The 20,863-nt window shown below is 42.5% G+C and overlaps 1 protein-coding gene across 1 annotated transcript; it reads left to right on the top strand.

Moving 5' to 3' along the window:
- Positions 1-538: 538 nt before the first annotated feature.
- On the top strand, positions 539-15,686 carry SNRPA1 (small nuclear ribonucleoprotein polypeptide A'). The gene is made up of 9 exons (XM_059180171.1): positions 539-713; positions 2,590-2,737; positions 4,581-4,659; positions 9,488-9,534; positions 10,239-10,341; positions 10,949-11,028; positions 11,425-11,500; positions 12,144-12,237; positions 15,247-15,686. The coding sequence occupies exons 1-9, from the start codon at positions 632-634 to the stop codon at positions 15,303-15,305; spliced, it is 768 nt and encodes a 255-aa protein (XP_059036154.1). The 5' UTR covers positions 539-631; the 3' UTR covers positions 15,306-15,686.
- The last annotated feature ends 5,177 nt before the right edge of the window (positions 15,687-20,863 follow it).

Genomic DNA, 20,863 nt, shown 5'->3' with positions numbered 1-20,863 from the left:
CTGTAGCTATTCGTCACGTTGCAAATTCCTGGTTTGTGCGCTTTTCTGTATACGACGCTTCCATTAAATATTTAAATGTCTGGAAATCACAGGCCTAACAGAAAACAACACGGCGCGCGAAGCTGGGTCCAAGGCGGTAGGACGATCGCAGCGAAGCAGCCCTGTGACTGACCTTGCCCTAGCCTGCGGGTCCACAGCACCTGGCTGGCAAGGGAACCTGAAGTCCTAGCCTTGCACTGGATCCCACAGATGCCCGCCCCTCCTGGGTGGAGCGAGGACAGACACAGCGTCTCCTCCCACCTCAAGGTTCATCCTGCGTGGAGAAAATTCCACTCGGGTGCCTTCACATTTTGCTTAACTTGCGGACACAAACACCTGGATTCAGGGTCCGTCCTCCACGAACGCCCCAAGGAAGAACCCAAGTTCGGCTACCACCTGAACCTCCGAGGGGAACGAGGTCGGGGGCGTGGCTCTTCGATTGCTTCGGCCTGGACGTCGAGCTGCGCGCGCAAACGCCGCGTGCGATTGGTGTTGCCTGTCGGCGGGGCGCGAGGGACGCCGGGAAGTCTGGCGGGCGGGAGGCGGCGGGAAGAGCCGGCGGGCCGTGGTACCGGCAGCGGGAGGCGGCAGGATGGTGAAACTGACGGCAGAGTTGATCGAGCAGGCGGCTCAGTACACCAACGCCGTGCGGGACCGCGAGCTGGACCTCCGGGGTGAGTCTAGGGGACTGGGCGGGCCTCCGCGCGCAGCCGGGTGGGAGCGCCCCGCCGCGTGCGCGGAGGGCCGGCACTCGGCCAGCAGGCCTGCATTGTGGGCGCCAAGCCGGGCGGGAGGCTGAGTCTTGCGGTTGCTGCCCCAAACCCATCCCTAGGCCCTTCTGAGGTTTCATTTACCCCGCTCCTACTCACATGCCCCTCCGATTGATTAATCGCTTTCTGTGCGCACCCGTGGGCCTCAACTAGGCCTTGCTTGGGGCGTTCTGCAGTCTGAACTGTTTGAGAGCTGGAACAGTGTTAATAGTCGTGGTCCTAGTGCTCAGCGGCTCGTTGATTCTCAGGAAATACGTTGGACTGTTATTGTGGGAGTATAGATAGGATACATGTTCATTACTTCTAATTTGCGAGGGAGGATATGAAGTCTGAGAACAAACGCGCGTGTTTCCGCAAGATTTCTTTCTTACTAGCTTCAGTTGCCTTGTATGCCCCTTTTATCGAAACATCTTAGGAGCACCTGAGTGTTTCAGTAGGTTAAGCGCCTGCCTTCGGCTTAGGTCGTGATGCCGGGTCCAGAGGTTGAGCTCCAAATCGGTCTCCCTTCGCCGCGGGAAGTCTGCTGCTTCCTCTCTGCGTGCCGCTCTCCCTTGCTTGCGCGCGCTCTCAAATAAATAAAATCTTTCAGAGAGGCTTACACTACGAGTGCCCCGTGTAAGGTGGTGGAAGCTCTGAACTGTTCAAATTCATGTCATTTGAACCTTAGAAAGGCTTGTTAAGAAATGGGGAGTGCCGCTGTCTAATTAGTATTTAAAGAAAGTGACTCTTTACGAAGGGTGTGCAGAGCAGTTTCTCTGGGGGCAAGACAATACAATTTGGGCCTGAGATTTGGCTCCACAGGGACAACACTGGCTGAGGTGCGGCACTACTTCGGGCTCTGATTTCAGTTTGGATTTCTTGCTGACAAAGCCCAGTACTTTTATTTGGTTCAAATTAAGTTTAGAGAAAAGTTCCATTCAGACGTAACTAACCACTTTTGCTCTTGGCGCACACTGTTCTCTAAGTTTCGTATCTCTAAGTTTGAAGTGTCCCAGGTGCATCAAGTGTTGAGGATACTTGTTTTGGTGTAGTACTTACTTTGATGTAACCTTTGCAGCTCTGAATTACGATTTTTTTTTTTTTTATTGCGTACTCTAACCATGGCTTGTGTTCATTTCTTTCTTATGCCAGCGCCTAGCACAGTAGTTAGACCCATTTTAACAAATACATGAGTATCGAATTGTTCATAGGATGGTTTATTATTTTGTATAAACCGTTGACCTTGAACTCTGCATTGGAGCTGGGGGAGGTGTGGTAAGGGGAACTGTCATGGTATCAGGAGGATATCCTGGTACTGTTACTATGAATGTGGTCTGTGGGAATGCAAAAGAGGTTAAGAAGTGTTGTCCACAATGTATAAACAAGAATTGGACACTGGCAGTAAGCAGCTTACAGTGTAAATTCTTATGCCATTTAACTATTTCTGGGGCTTCGGTTAGAACAGTGTGAGGCACCTTGTAAGTACTCTTAGGAACGTTAGCTACCTATATTACTATTAATAAGTGTTCTCATTACAATAGCTCTTATCCTTGTTGTCATGACTCTCTTCATGTCCGCTCCCTAGACTGTAGGCTTCATGGCAGCTAGGCCATGTGACTCTTGTTTCTCATTTTATGTACCCATTATTTGCATAATATCTGGCACAGTGTAGGTGCTTCCTAAACACTTTGTGAATAAATGGAAGCTTTGAGTCAAATTACCATGAAGTAGTACATTACGGCTTTAATGTACCTTTTAACCATATTAATACTTGTGTATTTTTTTTCTTTCCATTTTACAGGGTATAAAATTCCTGTCATTGAAAATCTAGGTGCTACCTTAGACCAGTTTGATGCTATTGACTTTTCTGACAATGAAATCAGGAAACTGGATGGTTTTCCTTTGTTAAGAAGACTGAAAACATTATTAGTAAACAACAATAGAATATGGTAAGTGACTGTTAGTGGAAAGTGATTTTTTTCCGCTAGAGTGAATGTCACAGTGTTCCCTGAAGAAGCCATAGAACTTAACTGCCAGTTGAGCCTACATAGATCTTAAAATGAGAGACAAGCTGCACTTTTCCCATATAGGTCCAGAGATTAACCTGGTACTGGTCTCGTCTTCTTTACATCTGTTTAGAAATACTTATATATTCATAATAATAGATATTTAAATTATAAGCATGCTGTTTTGTACATATTTTGGCTTCTGAAACAATAATTGTAATTATCAGAGGGACCATATTAAAAATCTAGTTCAACAATTTATGTATACACATATGTATGTATGTTTGAAGATTTACTTATTTATTTTAGAGAGAGTGAGTGTGTGCCTGCACATGAGAGCAGGGGAGGGACAAAGAGAGATGGATAAAACTCCTCAAGCAGACTCCCCACTGAGTATGAAGCCCCACACAGGGCTCTGTCCCAGGACCCTGAGACCATAACCTGAGCCAAACTCAGGAGTCAGATGTGTAACTGACCAAGCCCACCCAGGCATCCCCAACATTTATATATATACATATATATATATATATATTTTTTTTAAGTTTTATTCATCTATTTGACAGACAGAGATCACAAGTAGTCAGAGAGGCAGGCAGAGAGAGAGAAGAGAAAGCAGGCTCCCCAAGGAGCGGAAAGCCCAACGTGGGGCTCGATCCCAGGACTCTGGGATCATGACCCGAGTGGAAGGCAGAGGCTTTAACCCACCGAGCCACCCAGGTGCCCCCAACATTTATATTTTTGACTAAGTGTCTCTACCTCACATTCTCTGCAATTTGTCTTTCTTTACAACTGATTTTTAGAATATTACTTACTGAAATTTAGGGTTTTCTTTAACCCTCTTTCATCACCTCTGAGTAAATTTTATCAAAAAAAAGTTACTGAAGGTCTATAGACAATGTCTTTAAGAAGTACTAGGTGGTGGCTTGCTTTTTAATTCTTTTTATTTTATTTTAAATATACTTACTTATTTTAGAGAGCACATGTGCACTCAGATGCAAGTGTGGGGAGGGCAGAGGAAGAGAGAATCGTAAGCAAACTCCTCCCTGTGCTTGGAACCTGGCTCAGGGCTCTACCCCAGGACACAGATCACAGCTTGACCCAAAATCAGAAGTCAGATGCTCAGCTGACTGAGCACCCCAGTGATTTGCTTTTTTTTTTTTTTTTTAAAGATTTTATTTATTTGACAGAGATCACAAGTAGACAGAGAGGCAGGCAGAGAGAGAGAGAGAGGGAAGCAGGCTCCCGCTGAGCAGAGAGCCCGATGCGGGCCTCGATCCCAGGACCCTGAGATCATGACCTGAGCCGAAGGCAGTGGCTTAACCCATTGAGCCACCCAGGCGCCCGTGATTTGCTTTTTTAAAATAAGCATATTTATCATGAGTTAACCATTCCCTTATGGTGTAGTTAACCATTCCCTTATAATTCACACCTGAGCTGTGAATGCAGAATCACTTGTATTTCTGCGCTACCTGCACGAAAGTCATGAAGTTAGCTAAGTAATTTGTTCTACGCAGGAATTTCTTCTCTCAGTTTTCACTAGACAAAATGGTAATGGAAAAAAGCTCAGGCAGCCCTCTGGAAGCATGGGTTCGAAAATCATCCGACTTCTGCCACTAACTAACCCAGTTAGGTTTCCCTTTCCCAGTTAGGGAGTTGGAAGAAAGATCTCTAAAGTTCTTCCACCTTTGGAGTCTCAGATCTTCTGTACAAGGACTTAGATAAAATTGTTCACTTATCTACTTTTTCACTTTTACAAAGAGTCTTTTTTTTTCTTTCTTCACTTTAGCCGTATAGGTGAGGGACTTGATCAGGCTCTACCCTGTCTGACAGAACTCATTCTCACCAACAATAGTCTTGTGGAACTGGTAAGTCAGATGGGGTCGGGCGGAATGTATTTGAGGGGAGGAGTTAAAGGTGCTGCATGCCTCTCGTGGATAATTTAGAAAATCCAGAGAATTATCTCTTCATCCTTTGTGTTTTTTCGTAATTCAAGATCTGGGCCTCTTGGGGCAGCTAGGTGGCTCAGCGGTTTAAACCTCTGCCTTTGGCTCAGGTCATGATCCCAGGGTCCTGGGATCGAGACCCACATCAGGCTCTCTGCCTTCTTCTGCCTACTTGTGATTTCGTTCTCTGTCAAATAAATAAATAAATAATCTTAAAAAAAAAAAAAAAAGATCCGTGCCTCTTTTGGTTAAATAGCCTTTTCCACTCTGTAGCTCATCTTTTGACAGTCTTAGGGTGTCTTGATAGAAAAGTTCCTAATTTAAGCATAATCCAATTTATCAGTCTTTTGTTGTTGTTGCTAGTACTTTTGATGGTCTATCAGGCTTCCACTACAGAAAGAGTTGTTTTCAGTAAACATAAGTTATTTTCTAGAATTGCGGTGTCCAATATGGTAGCCACTAGGCACAAGCAGCTACTCTGAACTTCAGTGTCCTAAGAACTGTAAAATATGTAACAGGTTTCGAAGACTTAGTACCCCAAAGAATGTAAACTATCAGTTTTTGTTGTTGTTGTTGTTTTTTAAAAGATTTTATTTATTTGACAGACAAAGATCACAAGTAGGCAGAGAGGCGGGCAGAGAGAAGGGGAAGCAGGCTCCCCACTGAGCAGAGAGCCCGATGCAGGGCTCAGTCTCAGGACCCCGAGATCATGACCTGAGCTGAAGACAGGCTTAACCCACTGAGCCACCCAGGCACCTCAGCTATCAGTTTTTCTATATTGATAATGAAATGATAATATTTTGGATAATTGGTTAAATAATATACTACTAAAATAAGTTATATTTGTTTTTTTCTTTTAATTGGCTACTAGAAAGCATTCAGTTACATATGAAGCATGTTAAATTTTGTTAGTTACATTCTAGGAACTGTTTTTTTACTCTTAACATTGAGACCAGTGATCTACTTGGAATTGGTCTTCCTGTGAGCTAAGCGGCATGCTTTATTTTCTCTGTTTGGGTGTAATTATGGTAACCTATTTCTTCTAATGTTTCTGCTCTGTATGTGTAATTTTTAACAAAATTAAGACCTAAATTTTAATTTTGAAACCGAAATTTTTCACTTAAACATTGGATGTCTAAGTGTGTATTATATAACTTGATTTTATGTTTACTATGACCTTGCCTCCCTTCCCTGTTTCCATGAATCTTTCCTGGTGGACTGGGTCCAGAGCTTCCTTCAGGTTTTCAAAGAAAGGAGTACTTGACTCTAGAAGTAAGAAAACAGTGGTCTGAGGCCATGTCTTTTCTAAAATATATGAGGTATTCTACCCAAAATGCACATTCATAGGAAATCGGTGGCATGATAAAGACTGTTTTGTTTTGTTTTTTTTTTCTTTTTTTAAGATTTTATTTATTTGAGAGAGAGCAAGAAGAGAGCACTTACAGTGTGGAGAAGGAGAAGCAGTCTCCCCAATGAGCAGGGAGCTGGACATGGGATTCAAACCCAGGACCCTGGGATCATGGCCTGAGCCACCCAGGTGCCCAGAGCTGTTTGTATTTTTGTGTATGTTGTAATTATATTTAAAATTATTTGTAAAGATGAAGGGTGAGTTTGTGCTATCAGTTACTGAAGTAAGTGTGTTAAAAATCTCAAATAAGGGGCACCTGGGTGGCTCAGTCATTAAGCGGCTCCCTTCAGCTCAGGTCATGATCCTGGGGTCTTGGGATCAAGTCCTGTGTCATGGCCGCCGCTGCCGTCATCGTTGTGGTCATCATCGGGCTTCCTGCTCAGTGGGGAGCCTGCTTCTCCCTTTCCTACTACTCCTGCCTGTGTTCCTTCTCTCACTGTGTCTCTGTCAAATAAATAAGTAAAAATCTTAAGAAAATAAACTCACATGATAGTGGATTAGATAGTCTCCCTGGACTTCTGTCCATTTTAGTTTTATATATTTTGAAATCCCTTTACTTGATACACACAAATTTTAAATTGTTAATACCTTCCTGGTGAACTAACCTTTTTATTACTGCGTCGTGACCCTCTTTATCTCCTAGTGCTGTTTTATACCTTGTTTATTTTATCTGCTCTAATATGCCAGAACAAGCTTTCTTTTAGTTAGTATTTGTATGATAATTTTTTCCATCCAAAATTTATTCCAGCTCTCCTGTACCATACATTTTAGATTAAAACAGCATATGATAAGATTGTTTTGTTAAATATAATGTGAAGTCTTTCTTTTAAAGGAAGTATTTGGTCTGTTTACATTGAACTTAATTACTGGTCTATTTGAATTTTTCTTTTCTCTTTTCTGGGGCTTGTTACTGATCGACCCACTCGGCATTTCTTTTGCTCTCGTTTACTGTGTTCATATTCTCTCTCTCTCTCTGTCATTATTCTTTTCTTATTAACAGTGTAGGAATTACTTATTCCTATTCTTAGTATTCTGGGAATTAAAAATACATATTAAAATTTCCAGTTAACGAAGTACCTTTAGTTTCTTAAACAATAGTGCCCTTAAACATTTCATACCTCCCAACATACTATTTATTCTCTTTAAGAAACCAGTCAAGACATCATCATTGGTCTACACAGTTTGTGTGTGTCTATGTGTGAGTGTAACGAAAGTTACACTCACACATAGACACATTTGTTGTTCCTTTTTTTTTTGCAGCTTTATTTAAGTATGAGTGATAAAAATAGTATAGTATTTAAGATATACAATGTGATTTTTTTTTTAAAGATTTTATTTATTTATTTGACAGACAGAGATCACAAGTAGGCAGAGAGGCAGGCAGAGAGAGGGAAGCAGGCTCCCCGCTGAGCAGAGAGCCCGACGTGGGGCTCCATCCCAGGACCCTGAGATCATGACCTGAGCCAAAGGCAGCGGCTCAACCCACTGAGCCACCCAGGCGCCCTACAATGTGATTTTTGATAGGCGTATACATCGTGAAGTGATCACTGTTACCAAACTAACATATCTATCACATCACATCCTTACATCTTTGTATGGTGAGAATACTTGAGATCTGTTCTCAGCAGAGTAAGATATGCGGTAGTACATTACTATTAACTGTAGTCATCATGTTGTACGTTAAATCTCCAGAACTTAACTCATAATAACTGGAAGTTTGTACTCTTTGATCAGCAGCTCATTTCCCTCCCCCCTCCCCCATCCCAACCTCTGGTAACCACCATTGAACTCTGTATTGCTGTGAGTTGGTCTTTTTATTTTTTTCTTTAGATTCCACATACAAATGAGATCATGTGATGTTTGTCCTTGTCCCTTTTTAGGTCATCCTGTGTATTTCTTTGAGTGGTGATATGCCACTAGGTGCTTTAGAGCTCCCTCCAATGGTTGGTTGTGAAGCGTTTAAAAATGGCTGCTGCTGGGTGCCTGGGTGGCTCAGTGGGTTAAGCCGCTGCCTTCTGCTCAGGTCATATTCTCAGGGTCCTGGGATTGAGTCCCGCATCGGGCTCTCTGCTCAGCAGGGAGCCTGCTTCCCTTCCTCTCTCTCTGCCTGCCTCTCTGCCTACTTGTGATCTCTCTCTCTCTCTCTCTGTCAAATAAATAAATAAATAAATCTTTAAAAAAAAAAAATAAAAAGTAGGGAAAAAGTTTTAAAAAAAAATGGCTGCTGCTTTTCTGAACCTCCTGGCTCTTTCCCTTCTTGCTTTTATCTGTACTCTTTTCTCCTTGTCCCTCATGCCCCTGTCCTGCTCAGTTGCAGTCTGGTCCTAGCAGTTTCTCCTGATTGTAGGGCTTTGTCCTGGATACCATTGATATCCTTTGGTATATATAACCATTGATATACTGGTGGTTAGTATTAAGAGTGAGGGCCCAAGTTGCCTAGCGCCTTCGGGATTTATCCCAGGCTTGCTTCCCTCCTTATTGGCTGGCATGTGTAGATCTGCTGGCGGCTGCCATCGAACTGACTGACCACTGGTCGTGTCGGAGTACCCTGGTTTGTCACATGCCTCCCTGCTTTCCTTCTGCTGCTTCCTGTGCAAATGCTGGCCCCGTGCAAGAGGTCTTGGCAGCTCTCGGTGTTTTGTCCCTACCTGCTCCTATTTTAGGGTTCTTGCCAGAATGCCTTTTCATCTCCGTTAGTCATAGCTATTGACTGTAGGCTTTTGCTTTTGCTCTCCTTGCTGTACTATATTTTATGGGGTAATGTGGGAAGATTAAAAAACTAACCTGCCCTTGTCCCATAATTGAATCTTTTTTTTTTTTTAACTATACTCCTTGTCCTTGAATAATTATCCAAAGCAATATGAGGGAGGTTTGAATAAAGGTGCCTGCCCCCAATGACACGATGCCCATGTCACCAGGTACATACAGGTACTGGGGAAAAAACCCCCTCACCGCAGGTTCCAGTTTGAGTTTCCCTGTGTGAATAACTTCCTCTGAAGTTACATAAACTTTGACATGTCTTTCTTTTCTAAATCACTGGTTTAAATTCTAGCCCTTTGGAGGTTGCTACAGGAAATAAAATAATTTTTTTTTGTCTCTTCTGCTGTTGAGACAAACTGTTATGCCTTCAGATCGTAAGTGTAAGAAGTTCAAATCTACTTTCCAATTTGGTCAGTAGTAATTTCTTACACATTTGTGCTGTGCTAGTGCTGTGCTAGGCACTAGGGCAGTAAAAAAATAAAAATATAAGAGGAGCCCTTGCTAGCAAAGTGATCTGCCATTTCAAAGCCTCAAAATAGCCTTTGGTTTTCATGTTCTTACATGTGGCTATTTCTTTTACAGGGTGATCTGGACCCTTTGGCATCTCTCAAATCACTGACTTACCTAAGGTATGAAAATGATTTGGTGGTCACAGTGAAGTCCTTTATATTAAACATTACTGGCCTTGATCTTTTTTTTTTTTTTTTTAAGATTTTATTTATTTATTTGACAGAGAGAGATCACAAGTAGATGGAGAGAGAGGCAAGCAGAGAGAGAGAGAGGGAAGCAGGCTCCCCGCCGAGCAGAGAGCCCGATGTGGGACTCGATCCCAGGACCCCGAGATCATGACCCGAGCCGAAGGCAGCGGCCCAACCCACTGAGCCACCCAGGCACCCACTGGCCTTGATCTTAAAGCAGTTAGTAAGAAGGACCTTTTAAAAACAAGAAGTGAGGTTGTCTGGGTGGCTCAGAGGGTTAAGCCCCTGCCTCCTGCTAAAGTTGTGATCTCAGCGTTCTGGGATTGAGCCCTCCATCGGGCTTTCTGCTCCACAGGGAGCCTGTTTCCCCCCCCCCCTTCTCTGTTTGCCTGTCTGCCAACTTGTGATCTCTCTGTCAAATAAATAAATCTTAAAAAAGAAAAAAAAAAGTGAAAATACTTCCTTTATGTCCAATGCTCTATTAAAATGTCCCTGTTAACTTAATCACACTGAAATGTGAAAAAAAAAATGTGAACTTTTCCTTAGTTTATGTACTCATTTGAGTCTATTAAAATGGATCTCTTGAGTGCTGGGCTACGAACAAGATTGGCATTATGCTATTCCTTTTCTCGTAGTATTCTAAGAAATCCTGTAACAAATAAGAAGCATTACAGACTGTATGTAATTTATAAAGTTCCACAAGTCAGAGTACTGGATTTCCAGAAGGTGAAACTAAAAGTAAGTATTGTTCTGTTGTAAATCATTGTAGATTCATGTGTTTTCTTTTATACTTTTTTTATGGATATTTGCAGTTGCCTAATGAGTTTTACTGTTGGTTTGTGATAAAAACGTGGGAAAGAAAATGTTAATCATTCATTTTTCATAGCAGAGTTTATAGCAGGACTTGGGTTAGCACAGTCTCGTGTGGACGCATTCAGGGGCAGCACGGTCTCAGACCCGCTGTGAGCACTGTGGACGGCAGACTCTGTTTAGATTACATTCCCTGCTGGAGGGCTTAATATAAGCCATTTTTCAGCAGCTTTAATTGTTAGAGTGATTCTCCCCTTACTGGGAATGTTTTTTAGTTCTGGGGCTTTTTTTTTTTTTTTTAACCATCTTAGTTCCTCCAGGGTTTCTCCTTGAAACTAGGATGGGGAACTTCCTTCAGGGAGCCTCAGCAGAGAAGGCAATGCCATTTGTCTCCTTTTAATTTCAAGTTGGCTTTTTGGTATTTTTACCAGCCCAGAGTGTTTCAGGAGAGTTTTCTTCCGTGTTTTCTGAGGAATGCATCTAAATGCATGTGGTATTCCTATTTCCATTAACTCTGTGTGTGGTGTTGCTGTAGGAGCGTCAGGAAGCAGAGAAAATGTTCAAGGGCAAACGGGGTGCACAACTTGCAAAGGATATTGCCAGGAGAAGCAAAACGTAAGATACGGATATCCAACTTCACTCTACTTCACCTTCAGAAACACTATCTGTCTGGCTTTTTGCCTCCTACAGAATTAAATACAGTATTGAATTTGTGTGATGATAGCTCGTGACCGTCAGTGGTCCACACATCATATGAGATTTCTACCAGGTTAGCAAATCCTTCCGCTTCAGTCTTAATGCAACATTGTATACTTTTGTATGCTTTTTCGCTAGAGGAAGATGAGAACTGGGTGGTGTTTCTGAAGGAGAGAGTTTCTTGTATCAGTTTGTTAACAAAGATAAGATACTACACTGGTTGAATTACTTTCAAAAGCTTTTTTGAAAGTAAAAGAGAAGCAACTTCCATTGGTCAGGATTTTAACAGTTGCGTTCTTCCCTCCCCCTCCCAAGTTTCAACCCAGGTGCTGGTTTGCCAACTGACAAGAAGAAAGGTGGGCCATCTCCAGGAGATGTAGAAGCAATCAAGGTAATAAGTTGTTAGGACTCTTGGACTGGAGAGAGTTGCCATGGGTTTAGGACATGAAATTTGTAATAGACCAAGTTCTAAACATTGTAGAGTAGTCTCCCCTCTGCTTAGATTCCTGCTGGATTTTACGTATGGAAGGAGCTAGCGTAAAGTTACTGGACTTTGACTTGAATTACTTACATGATCAAGTCAAAGCAGAGGCAGCTCTAGTTCTCATTTTCCCAGGATTTTTTTTTTCTTTGAGCAGTTACTTAGTATGCTGTCTCAGTATTTATCTTAGTTTTTATTTTCAAAGATTTGCTGCCTGAAAGATCTGTGTGATGATCAGTGGGAAAGCCCAGTTTCATAATACTGCTTCCTAAATTATCCAGTAACATAGTTTCAATTAAGTGCTTTAATTCACTAAAATTTCAGGAATGTGCAGTGATTATTTGCTGTCTTGAAAGTGGGTCCACATCTGTTTACCAGTTTGGGCAGTTTATGATTGGGTTTTGGGTTGATTTCAACATGACAGTAAAATTCTTGCCTCAACACAACTATTTAATATTCCAACTCATAAGAGTTCCCATGTCTGTAGAGTTTTCTGTGTGTTTGATCCTCAGATGCAATTAATGGTCTGTCTCCATTGTTTTCTGTCCTCCAGAACGCTATAGCGAATGCGTCTACCCTGGCTGAAGTGGAGCGGCTGAAGGGCTTGCTGCAGTCCGGGCAGATACCTGGCAGGGAACGCAGATCAGGTCAGAACATAGTGGTCTGTCTGCAGACTTCCCAGTTAATATTATGTTTGAAGTGATTCCAGAATGGTTCAGATGCCATGACCCAAGAACATTAGCATCTAATATTTGCAAAATCCCTTTATATGCTTTTTGAAGATAAGTTACTTGATGTAGCATATTCTGGCATAGGACTCTGAGGATTTTTGATGTAAAAGCTTATGTTATTTCCTAGCCATGCAGTGAAACCAAACACTAGAGGGCACCATTGGACTTTCACCCATGTGTGGGGTGGGGGGTAGGAGGGGTGGGTGTGTGTTAAGTTAGATACCTTAGTTGGTTGGAAACACAAGCCTCAGAGCCAAACAGCATGAAGCTCAGATCTTATGCTCACCAGCTCTGATTTTAGGTGAATTTCTTCATCCTCACTTAATCTCAAGTGTGTTTCCTCATCTTTAAATTTGAGATAATACAGAGTACCAACTTCAAAAGGTTTTTGGGAGGATAAGTAAGAGAGTTCGTAGGTAGCACTTAGCATAAGGTCTGACATGAGCATATATTTTGCTAAGTGTTGGCTGTTCTAATATTTGAATGCCAACTGTATGTTAGGCACCGGAGGTGTTAAGTAAAAACTATTCAAAACAATTCGTATTACAAGTTTTGATATGATACCTAGACTGGCAGCTCAGGGAAAGTTCCCTAGGGCAAATCATGTTTGAACAGAAGCTAAAAATGAGTAAGACTTTGATTAGACCGGCGGTTCTCACTGTGTAGCCCTTGAGCCTGTGGGCATCTGTGGGGTCCAAACTTTGTATAATAACACTAAGGTGTTACTTGCTTTTTCCACCATTATTAACATTTGCACTGATGGTGCAGGAGTAATGGCAGTTAAGACTGCTGGGACTCAGCACAGGTCAAGGCCATGGCCTAAAGTCCTCATTCTATACTGCTCTGCACTCTCTTAGTAGAATATACCAGTTTCACTTCAGAATGTCATTCACGAAGCAAAGAGATGAATATTATTAAATATCACCTTTTTTAGTGCACATCTTCTGATATCTTGGGTGACGGGATGGGGTCTGCACGAACCCGTGCCTAAGTTGGATGGTTGTCTCCATGCACTGGAGCAGTTGTTTTCATTGAGAGGCAAGCATCTTCTCGAATATGAAGTGAACTTGTCACTTCAAGGAAGACGAGGTAGATCTGTGGATTTTCAAGTAAGAGAGTATGAAAAGTTCACTGACTTGCAAACTAACCCTTAAGAAACTATCACTTTTGTCAAGTTCTAGAATAGCACCAAACAGGAAAACCCACAACTGTCTAAATACACAGTTAGACTGTTAGAATACACCTTCCTTTCCTGGCTGCATGTCTGTGTGAGGCTGATTTTTCTTCATCTTCTTCAGTGAAAACGATGTGTGGCAGCAGGTGGACTGATGAAGCCAGTACCGGGGTCCAGCTGATAATTCTTCATCAGACATGACAGAGAGAGGCAAAAGTAGAAAATAATGCCAAGCTTCTCACTAAATATTTTTATTTTGGGAAATAAATATATATTATATATTATATTATATATATATTATAATATATATTTAAATATATATATTTAAACAAAATAAACATTAACATGTAATGAAGACTTTTTTTTTTTTTTTCTTTTAAAGATTTATTTATTCATCAGAGACAGAGGCAGAGGGAGAAGCGTCTCCCTGCTGAGCAAGGGAGCCCTATATGGGACTTGATCCCAGGACTCTGGGATCGTGACCTGACCTAAAGGCAGATGCTCTAATGAAGACATTTTTTAATGAATTACAATTTTTAAAATACTTGATCTTAAATTCTAATACAGTGTTGATGAATCTAATATGGTATTTATAAAGGTACATAAACAAAAGCTCTTTGGGTCTTAAACCAAGTGCGAATTGCTGAAGTAAACAAAGGGAGAGTGACATTCTAGGGGCGGAGAGGGGGAGCTACACAGGCAAAGCACCTGTGGCAAACGGGAGCCTTGCCCAGTTGAAATGAAAGAGGCCAATGGGAGTGAAGTTCAAGGCACAAGGAGAATGTGGTGAAGTGAAGCCAGCAGAGGAAGCATGCCATAGGCCATACAGCCCTGCAGACAGTGTTGGGTGCAGTCTTAAGTCTGAGAGCATTAGAAGTCTGTTAAAGGTTTTCAAGGCTCAGTGGTGACGGGTGGGGAAGAGGCAGTTCACAGTGACTTATTGTTACTGTGCTATGACAGAATTACTGAGCTGATTTGTTTCCCCCAGAATGTTTTATTCGGGCCTTAAAATCTCGGGATTTTCAGTATGATCTGGAGGTTCCCTGGGAGGAGGAAGGGAGATACAGGGTACTCCGTAGATTTCAGTGGGCCTAGACTTCTGAATACACTAAAACTTGACTGACATTCTTGTCTTGGTAGTTTTGTATCTACCAATCTGAAGTTGGGGCTAACTGTAGAAGCAGTAACCTTAAACAAGAGTCATTTTCCCAAACACTGATAGAGTTAAAACATTTCCTTTTTCCGAATACATTGACCCAAATATCTGCTGTAAATTGATGAAGAGACGAAGGATTTTGGGTTGTGGCCATACTTTGTCTGACTTAGAGATGGCAGAGTCACTGAGTATTCCCATTAATGGGCATGTAGTAGTATCCAGCTGTTTTTTGAGGGTTCCCATTTTCTTTGCCTATGGTCGTGGTTAAGAACGAAACACAAAGTATAAGCTTTTTATTGTCACAAAAAATGAATTATCCGCTCAACCAAAATGGGTTATTAGAATGTCAGACAATGAGTTTGACTTTTATAAAATACCTTTGTGACCCTTTCCCTAGGAATTGACGATCCCGTCCCATACCTCCAAAGACAGGTAGTCTCTGGATGCTAAGCTCCTTGAGGGCAGGTGCTGTGATTGAGGTTTTTGTACCTAATCCCGGAACTAACACGGAGTAGCATCACAGAATGTCCACTCGCACTGGGAGCGAGCACATGTTCTGAAATCAATACAACCCATGGTTTTGTGTTCTCTTCAGGCCCCACTGATGATGGAGAAGAGGAGATGGAAGAAGACACAGTCACAAATGGGTCCTGAGCAATGTGGCCGGAGTATCTGCAGGATGTATACTACACCTCCTTGGGACAAGTCCTGCTTGTTGAACTTGGAATAATAGCTTTGTTTGGGTCAGCAAAGTGGAGTTCATAAGCATTGTTGAAATGCTTAAGACTGCTGCTGGTAATTTTGTAATATTATTAATTTTGAAATCTAAATGCCAGTTTTCTACAAATAGTAAAAACACAGCGACGTTCACTGTGCTGCCAAGTTGCCTGTCTTGGTGGGGAGGTGCAGTGCAGTGAGGTATATGGACATGTGGATGTTGGAAATGCCAGAGGGCGGTGTTTCTGAGTACGCTTCCCAGGCCTCTATAAAATGTTTAGATTTTTAAATTCTTAATAAAACTCAGGATTATCTGTGTGCTGCCAGTTGTTATTAATAAGACTAATCTCTTGTGCATTTCTTCCCCACCCAAAGGATAACAGCTTCATTAAATGCAGCTGGGCTTTAATTACTGATCTGAAAAATTATAGGGGAATGCAACTTCTGCTTGTTGGAATCCAGGCAGAGAGGCAGCACATTCCAGTGTTTGGGACATGGTTGGGGGACAGGGGGAGTCTTGGCCCAGTGAACAGGCTACGGCAATTTATTCACAGCTTCTAGATGCTTTGTTCCATTTTCACACCCTGATGTGGCCAGTTTAGGTTAATCGTAAAAACAAGGTGGTGGAGGTGAGTGCCTTCACCATCTGTCTTTCCATCTGTGCAGTATTTCCATCTGCGGGTGTTGGATTGGGTGAGAAATGTGAAAAACACTCTTGTCAGTAGACCCCTGAACAGTCGTGGGTGATTGCTGGCGGCCAGATTCGCTTTTGTAAAGTGCTCACAAGATGCATAAGCCATGAAGGAACTCAGCCTTCATGGAGCTGACAGCCTAGCTGGGAAGACAGAACTGAGGGCAACAGTGGGGCTAAACCTGTGTGCAGTAGAAAAGAAGAGGGCAGAGCATTCAGAAAGGAAATGGAACTTGGGCATCAGGAGAACTTGGCCTGCAGATTTCCTCAGTATGGCCCTAAACCAGTGCTTACCAGCTCCAATGTGCTATGAACGTCAGGGCACCGTGTTCAAAAGCAAGATCATGGGAACTGCGGCTGCATTTCCAGTAGGTTCTCAGGTGCTATCTCTTAGAGGATGACACTCCCCAGACGATTTCCAGCCTCCCCTCTCACTACTTCCTTAACATCTGCCTGATGCCATTCAGCTCCTAGAACAGTCCTGTATGACCCATTTATTGTTGGCCAGAACCAGAGTGCATTGCTCTGCTCTTCTTGTACCCTCACCTTGACAGACCAGAAGGCTGATGTTTTTTAATGATCTCCTGGGGCACTCAGGTACCCAGGAACTAACCCAAATAGACGTAGATGGATTTATCCACCAGAAGTTAATTTAATTTAATTTGAAAGCAAGATAATCCTGCAATTGATGCTCTGCTGTTCCCCTCACCAAGGTGCCCTCTGGGAGTAGAGCGTTACTAAGTATACATGCGATCAGACCAGAAGACCTCCAGGGTGGGAAGGTGGTCTTAAGAGATCTTCCTGAGCTGGCTTAGAATTTAGCTTCTACAATGTCTTTCATGACAGAAGCCACGAAGCTGCCTTTTCTGCTTCCACAGAGCCTGTCAGTGCACATTGACCTGACACGGCTGCTTCTGACAGGACAGCTAAAATGAGTCCAGTTTTTTCCTCCATGCTTAAGATTCGGGAAAGCTGTTGCCATCCTAGTCAGGAGGCTCCCTGCTCCCACCATTTATGAGCTACCTATCAAGGGGACTCTGAATGGGCCTCTGGTCACTACCCTCCGTAATAACGAACTGGTTGCGGATCATTTCCCTCCGGATCATTTCCCTCCAGTCACGTTCCTTACCTCTAGCTTACTTCCGGTCCCAGCTTTCAGGCTGTTGCCTGAGTGGATCTATACTAAACAGGATTGTTTTGGCACCAGTTTAGTGGCCTTTGGTTAATGATTTGCAGGGTGCTAAGACAAAAGGAGGTCTTGTTACAGTACTTACATGGTTGTCCCAAGTGAGGATTTTGCAGAAATTGACAAGATGAATGTGAGGGCTCCTTTGCTTAGAGCTCCACTAATCTCAGGACCAGAAAAATGGGGATTGTCTCTGCAGTTTTTCCCTGAAGCACTATGGTTTCAATGTGCAATTTTGCAGAACATGAGATTCACTCAAAGATAACTTCTGTCATCTTATAGTAGGAAATTTTTCCGGTGGCATAGTCATGGCAACACACAAAATAATTATTTCTGTGCAACTACATTGAGATGCTGATTTGAATATTACTAATTTTGTAGTATTGGTGAAGGATAGTTGGAAGAAAGGCACTCTGGGACATGGTGCCCTCCCTCAAGAGGAAACCACCCTTAGAAGGATTTTACACCACCCTGGAAGGGGCCCTCCAACCTTTCCCACCTGATAGATGACAAGAATCTGATTGGATAACAGGTGCAGGGAGGGTAAATCAGATTAAAACAGCACTCCAACAAAGCCCATAAAAACCCCTAGACTTAGAAACCTGGATGGCACCCGTCTGGGAGCCCTTTCCTCTTTGGGAGCTTTGTACTGTCACTTTACTGTCTTTGTGGTCCAGCACTCTTCATCTGGTCTACGTCTTCATTCTTCGGAGTGGCGTAACCAAGAACCAGGGCACTGAAGAAGAAGGAAATCCTGTAACAGCATTTGTAATTAGGTTTTGAGGTTCTAAGAACTATACATTTAGGAAATGTATGTAGTTATATATATACATACATAATTTTACATGTGTAGATATTTAACATAATTTAAGTGCCACAGTAGGGGGCTCCTGGGTGGCTCAGTAGGTTAAACGTCTGCTTTCAGCTCAGGTCATGATCCCAGGGTCTTGGGATCAAGCAGAATGTCCCCCACCGGTTTTCCTACACAGGTCGTGCTCTCTCTGTCTCTCTCAAAATCTTTTAAATACTACAGTAGGAATCAACAAGAATGTCATTGAAAGGGTCATGCAAGTTTGAGAAACATTATTGTTTGATTGCCATCTCTGTAATCCCCCTTAGCTACCAACACCTTTAATCCTGTCTTGTTCCCTATACTTTTGTGAAGAGGTGACGTTAGGCAGTTTATCGGTTAGCTATTGGCGCAATAATGCTGCCTAACAAACCACTCCAAAACTCGGGTTTTTAAGTGACAACCACCATTTATTCTCTTAGCTGGCTTTGCTTTTCCTTGCAGGTCTGTGGGTTAACTAGAGGATGGCTCAGCTTTGCATATCTCATTGTCCTTGGGCAAGTAAGCTAACTGGGCCATGGCACAAGGAGGAAACAATAGAGACTTCTTAAGACCTGCTCTGAAAACTGACTCACTGCTGAGTCTGCCTACTTGTCATTAACCTCGGCAAGCCACCTGGTCAAGTCCAAAGTCAAAGGGTGGGCAAATAATACTCCTTCCACCCTGAGGCTATTGCGAGGATATGTTGCAAGAAACAATGATGAATTGCCAGTCATTTAGTCTACCATGGTCTGTAACTAGTTGGGATATCTTTGTCCTGTTTTTGCAAATAACCCCTGAGCAGTTATACTGAACAAAGTGTATGTTAAAATAACTCTAAGGTTCTAGATAAGCTAGGGGAGATGCTACACCCTGATTAAAGTGACAAAGGTAATGCACAAGCCAGGGTAGGAAGAATAACTTCTATTAATGGGAATTTAAGAACAGCATTGTGCTAGGAACTGAGGCAGAACCCCTTTATCCTTGCAACCTCATAATTCAAAATATATTAGATTTTAGTTGAATATACTATTCATAATACTGTGAATACATATGTAAACAGAGACTCGTTTATAATAGTATGCAAAGGTACTTTATTCTTCGTGTTTAAAAATGTGCATTATTTTCATTACTGTTGTGCTGGTTTCTATTTTATATCACAATGTCCTGAGTAAGAGGAATTATTCAGTATTTTTGTTTAAATGACAGAGATTAAATGTTAAATTTATTCCATTTTCATGCCTGCAGACGCTGCAGGGCAGGGTCGGTAAACAAGGCAAAAAAGGCAAACTCTTCTCCCCCATTTAACCATATACAATATTTCGGCATTTTTATGATATGCAAGTTGACTTTGGTTTGAAAGCTGGCAACAGTAAGATAGGATCTCTACAAAGTAGGATCTTCCTCCATAGCTACTCCAAATATTATAATTCCTGAGCTACACTGTGAGCTATGAAATGATGTTCACTACAACATTCTTGAAGCTTTCACATCTTAATGTGACACCTCTGTCAAAATAGGGAAGTGTTAAAAACCTTCGCCAAGGCACCTGGGTGGCTCAGTGGGTTAAGCCTCGGCCTTTGGATCTTGTGATCTCTCAATCTCTGCCAAAACAAAAAACAAAAAACAAAACCTTCTTAGCCAACCCACACCAGCAGCAATTTTAATCACTAAGTTACTGTAAGAAAAAAATCAACTTACCAAACATTAATAGAAAATTGTGCCCAATCCCTTTGCAAGATATTAACGCTCTGAGAGACAAGAGAGGTCCTCATCAACTGCTTCCATGAACAGTGACTCCTATTGTATTGGGTACCTTATGTCCAGAGCATAACCAAACAAGCTGGGCAACTCCCATCTCCTGACTAGTTTATCACTATTTATACCCAAGGTATATTTATTTCTTTATTTTTTTTTTTTAAGATTTTACTTATTTATTTGACAGAGATCACAAGTAGGCAGAGAGAGAGAGGAGGAAGCAGGCTTCCCGCAGAGCAGAGAGCCAGATGCGGGGCTCGATCCAGGACCCTGGGATCATGACCTGAGCAGAAGGCAGAGGCTTTAACCCACTGAGCCCCCAGGCACCCCCACAAGTTATATTTAAAACTGATCCCAAATCAAGTATTGCAGTCATAATTCTAAGAAATAGTTCAGTTCTAGCATATTAGGTTCCTGCAAGATCCCAGATGGAGGGAGAAACCACTTCAAAACGAAGAGTGATGGTTCATCACCGTTTACAAGTGAGAGGAAAATATCAAGGAGAGAATAAAATGTCGCCCTCCTAAACTCATCAAATCAATGGCTGTCTTCACAGCCTTAACTGACAAAATCCAGAGTCCTCAATTTCCCCATTTCAAGAGCCCGTTTTCAAGGCGAAGAAGAGCTTTGACGTCGCCCCCTCTTCGCTGTCTTTTCACGACTATATTCCGGATTCTCCACCCTCCTTTCGAGACACAGCTAGGCGTGTTCACCTCAAAAGCTTCTCCAAAAACACTCAAGCCTAAATTTCAGATAGGGTGGTCAAAGTAGGCCTGGGAGCGGTAGTGACGGGAGAGGAGTGGAAGGCGGTGGAAGAAGGCTTTGCAGGCCAGGAAAAAGGGCGAGGAAACTTCTGAACACCTCCTCCCGCCCTGCGGCACCTAGTAGTGTTGGACTGGATCCGTGCTGGAGCTACTGCTTTAATTCTTTCCCGGGAGGTTTTGGCTCTGGAGGGGAGAAGAACCGTGAGGGTCCACGGGACTTCCTTAGCCCGAAATGGAACCGGGGCAGCTGAAGGAGGAGGCTGCCAG

This window comes from Mustela lutreola, chromosome 7 (assembly GCF_030435805.1).
Source record: "Mustela lutreola isolate mMusLut2 chromosome 7, mMusLut2.pri, whole genome shotgun sequence".
Lineage (NCBI taxonomy): Eukaryota > Metazoa > Chordata > Mammalia > Carnivora > Mustelidae > Mustela > Mustela lutreola.
The sequence above is the reverse complement of the archived record's forward strand: the minus strand, read 5'-3'. Positions and strand labels throughout refer to the sequence as shown.

What these genes read in the sequence shown, in the direction of transcription:
- SNRPA1 (XM_059180171.1), top strand. Translation starts at nt 632, where the DNA reads ATGGTGAAACTGACGGCAGAGTTGATCGAGCAGGCGGCTCAGTACACC. An exon ending in CCGCGAGCTGGACCTCCGGG is followed by an intron (nt 714 to 2,589) that starts GTGAGTCTAGGG and finishes TCCATTTTACAG; the next exon opens with GGTATAAAATTCCTGTCATT. An exon ending in AAATCACTGACTTACCTAAG is followed by an intron (nt 9,535 to 10,238) that starts GTATGAAAATGA and finishes CTTTTCTCGTAG; the next exon opens with TATTCTAAGAAATCCTGTAA.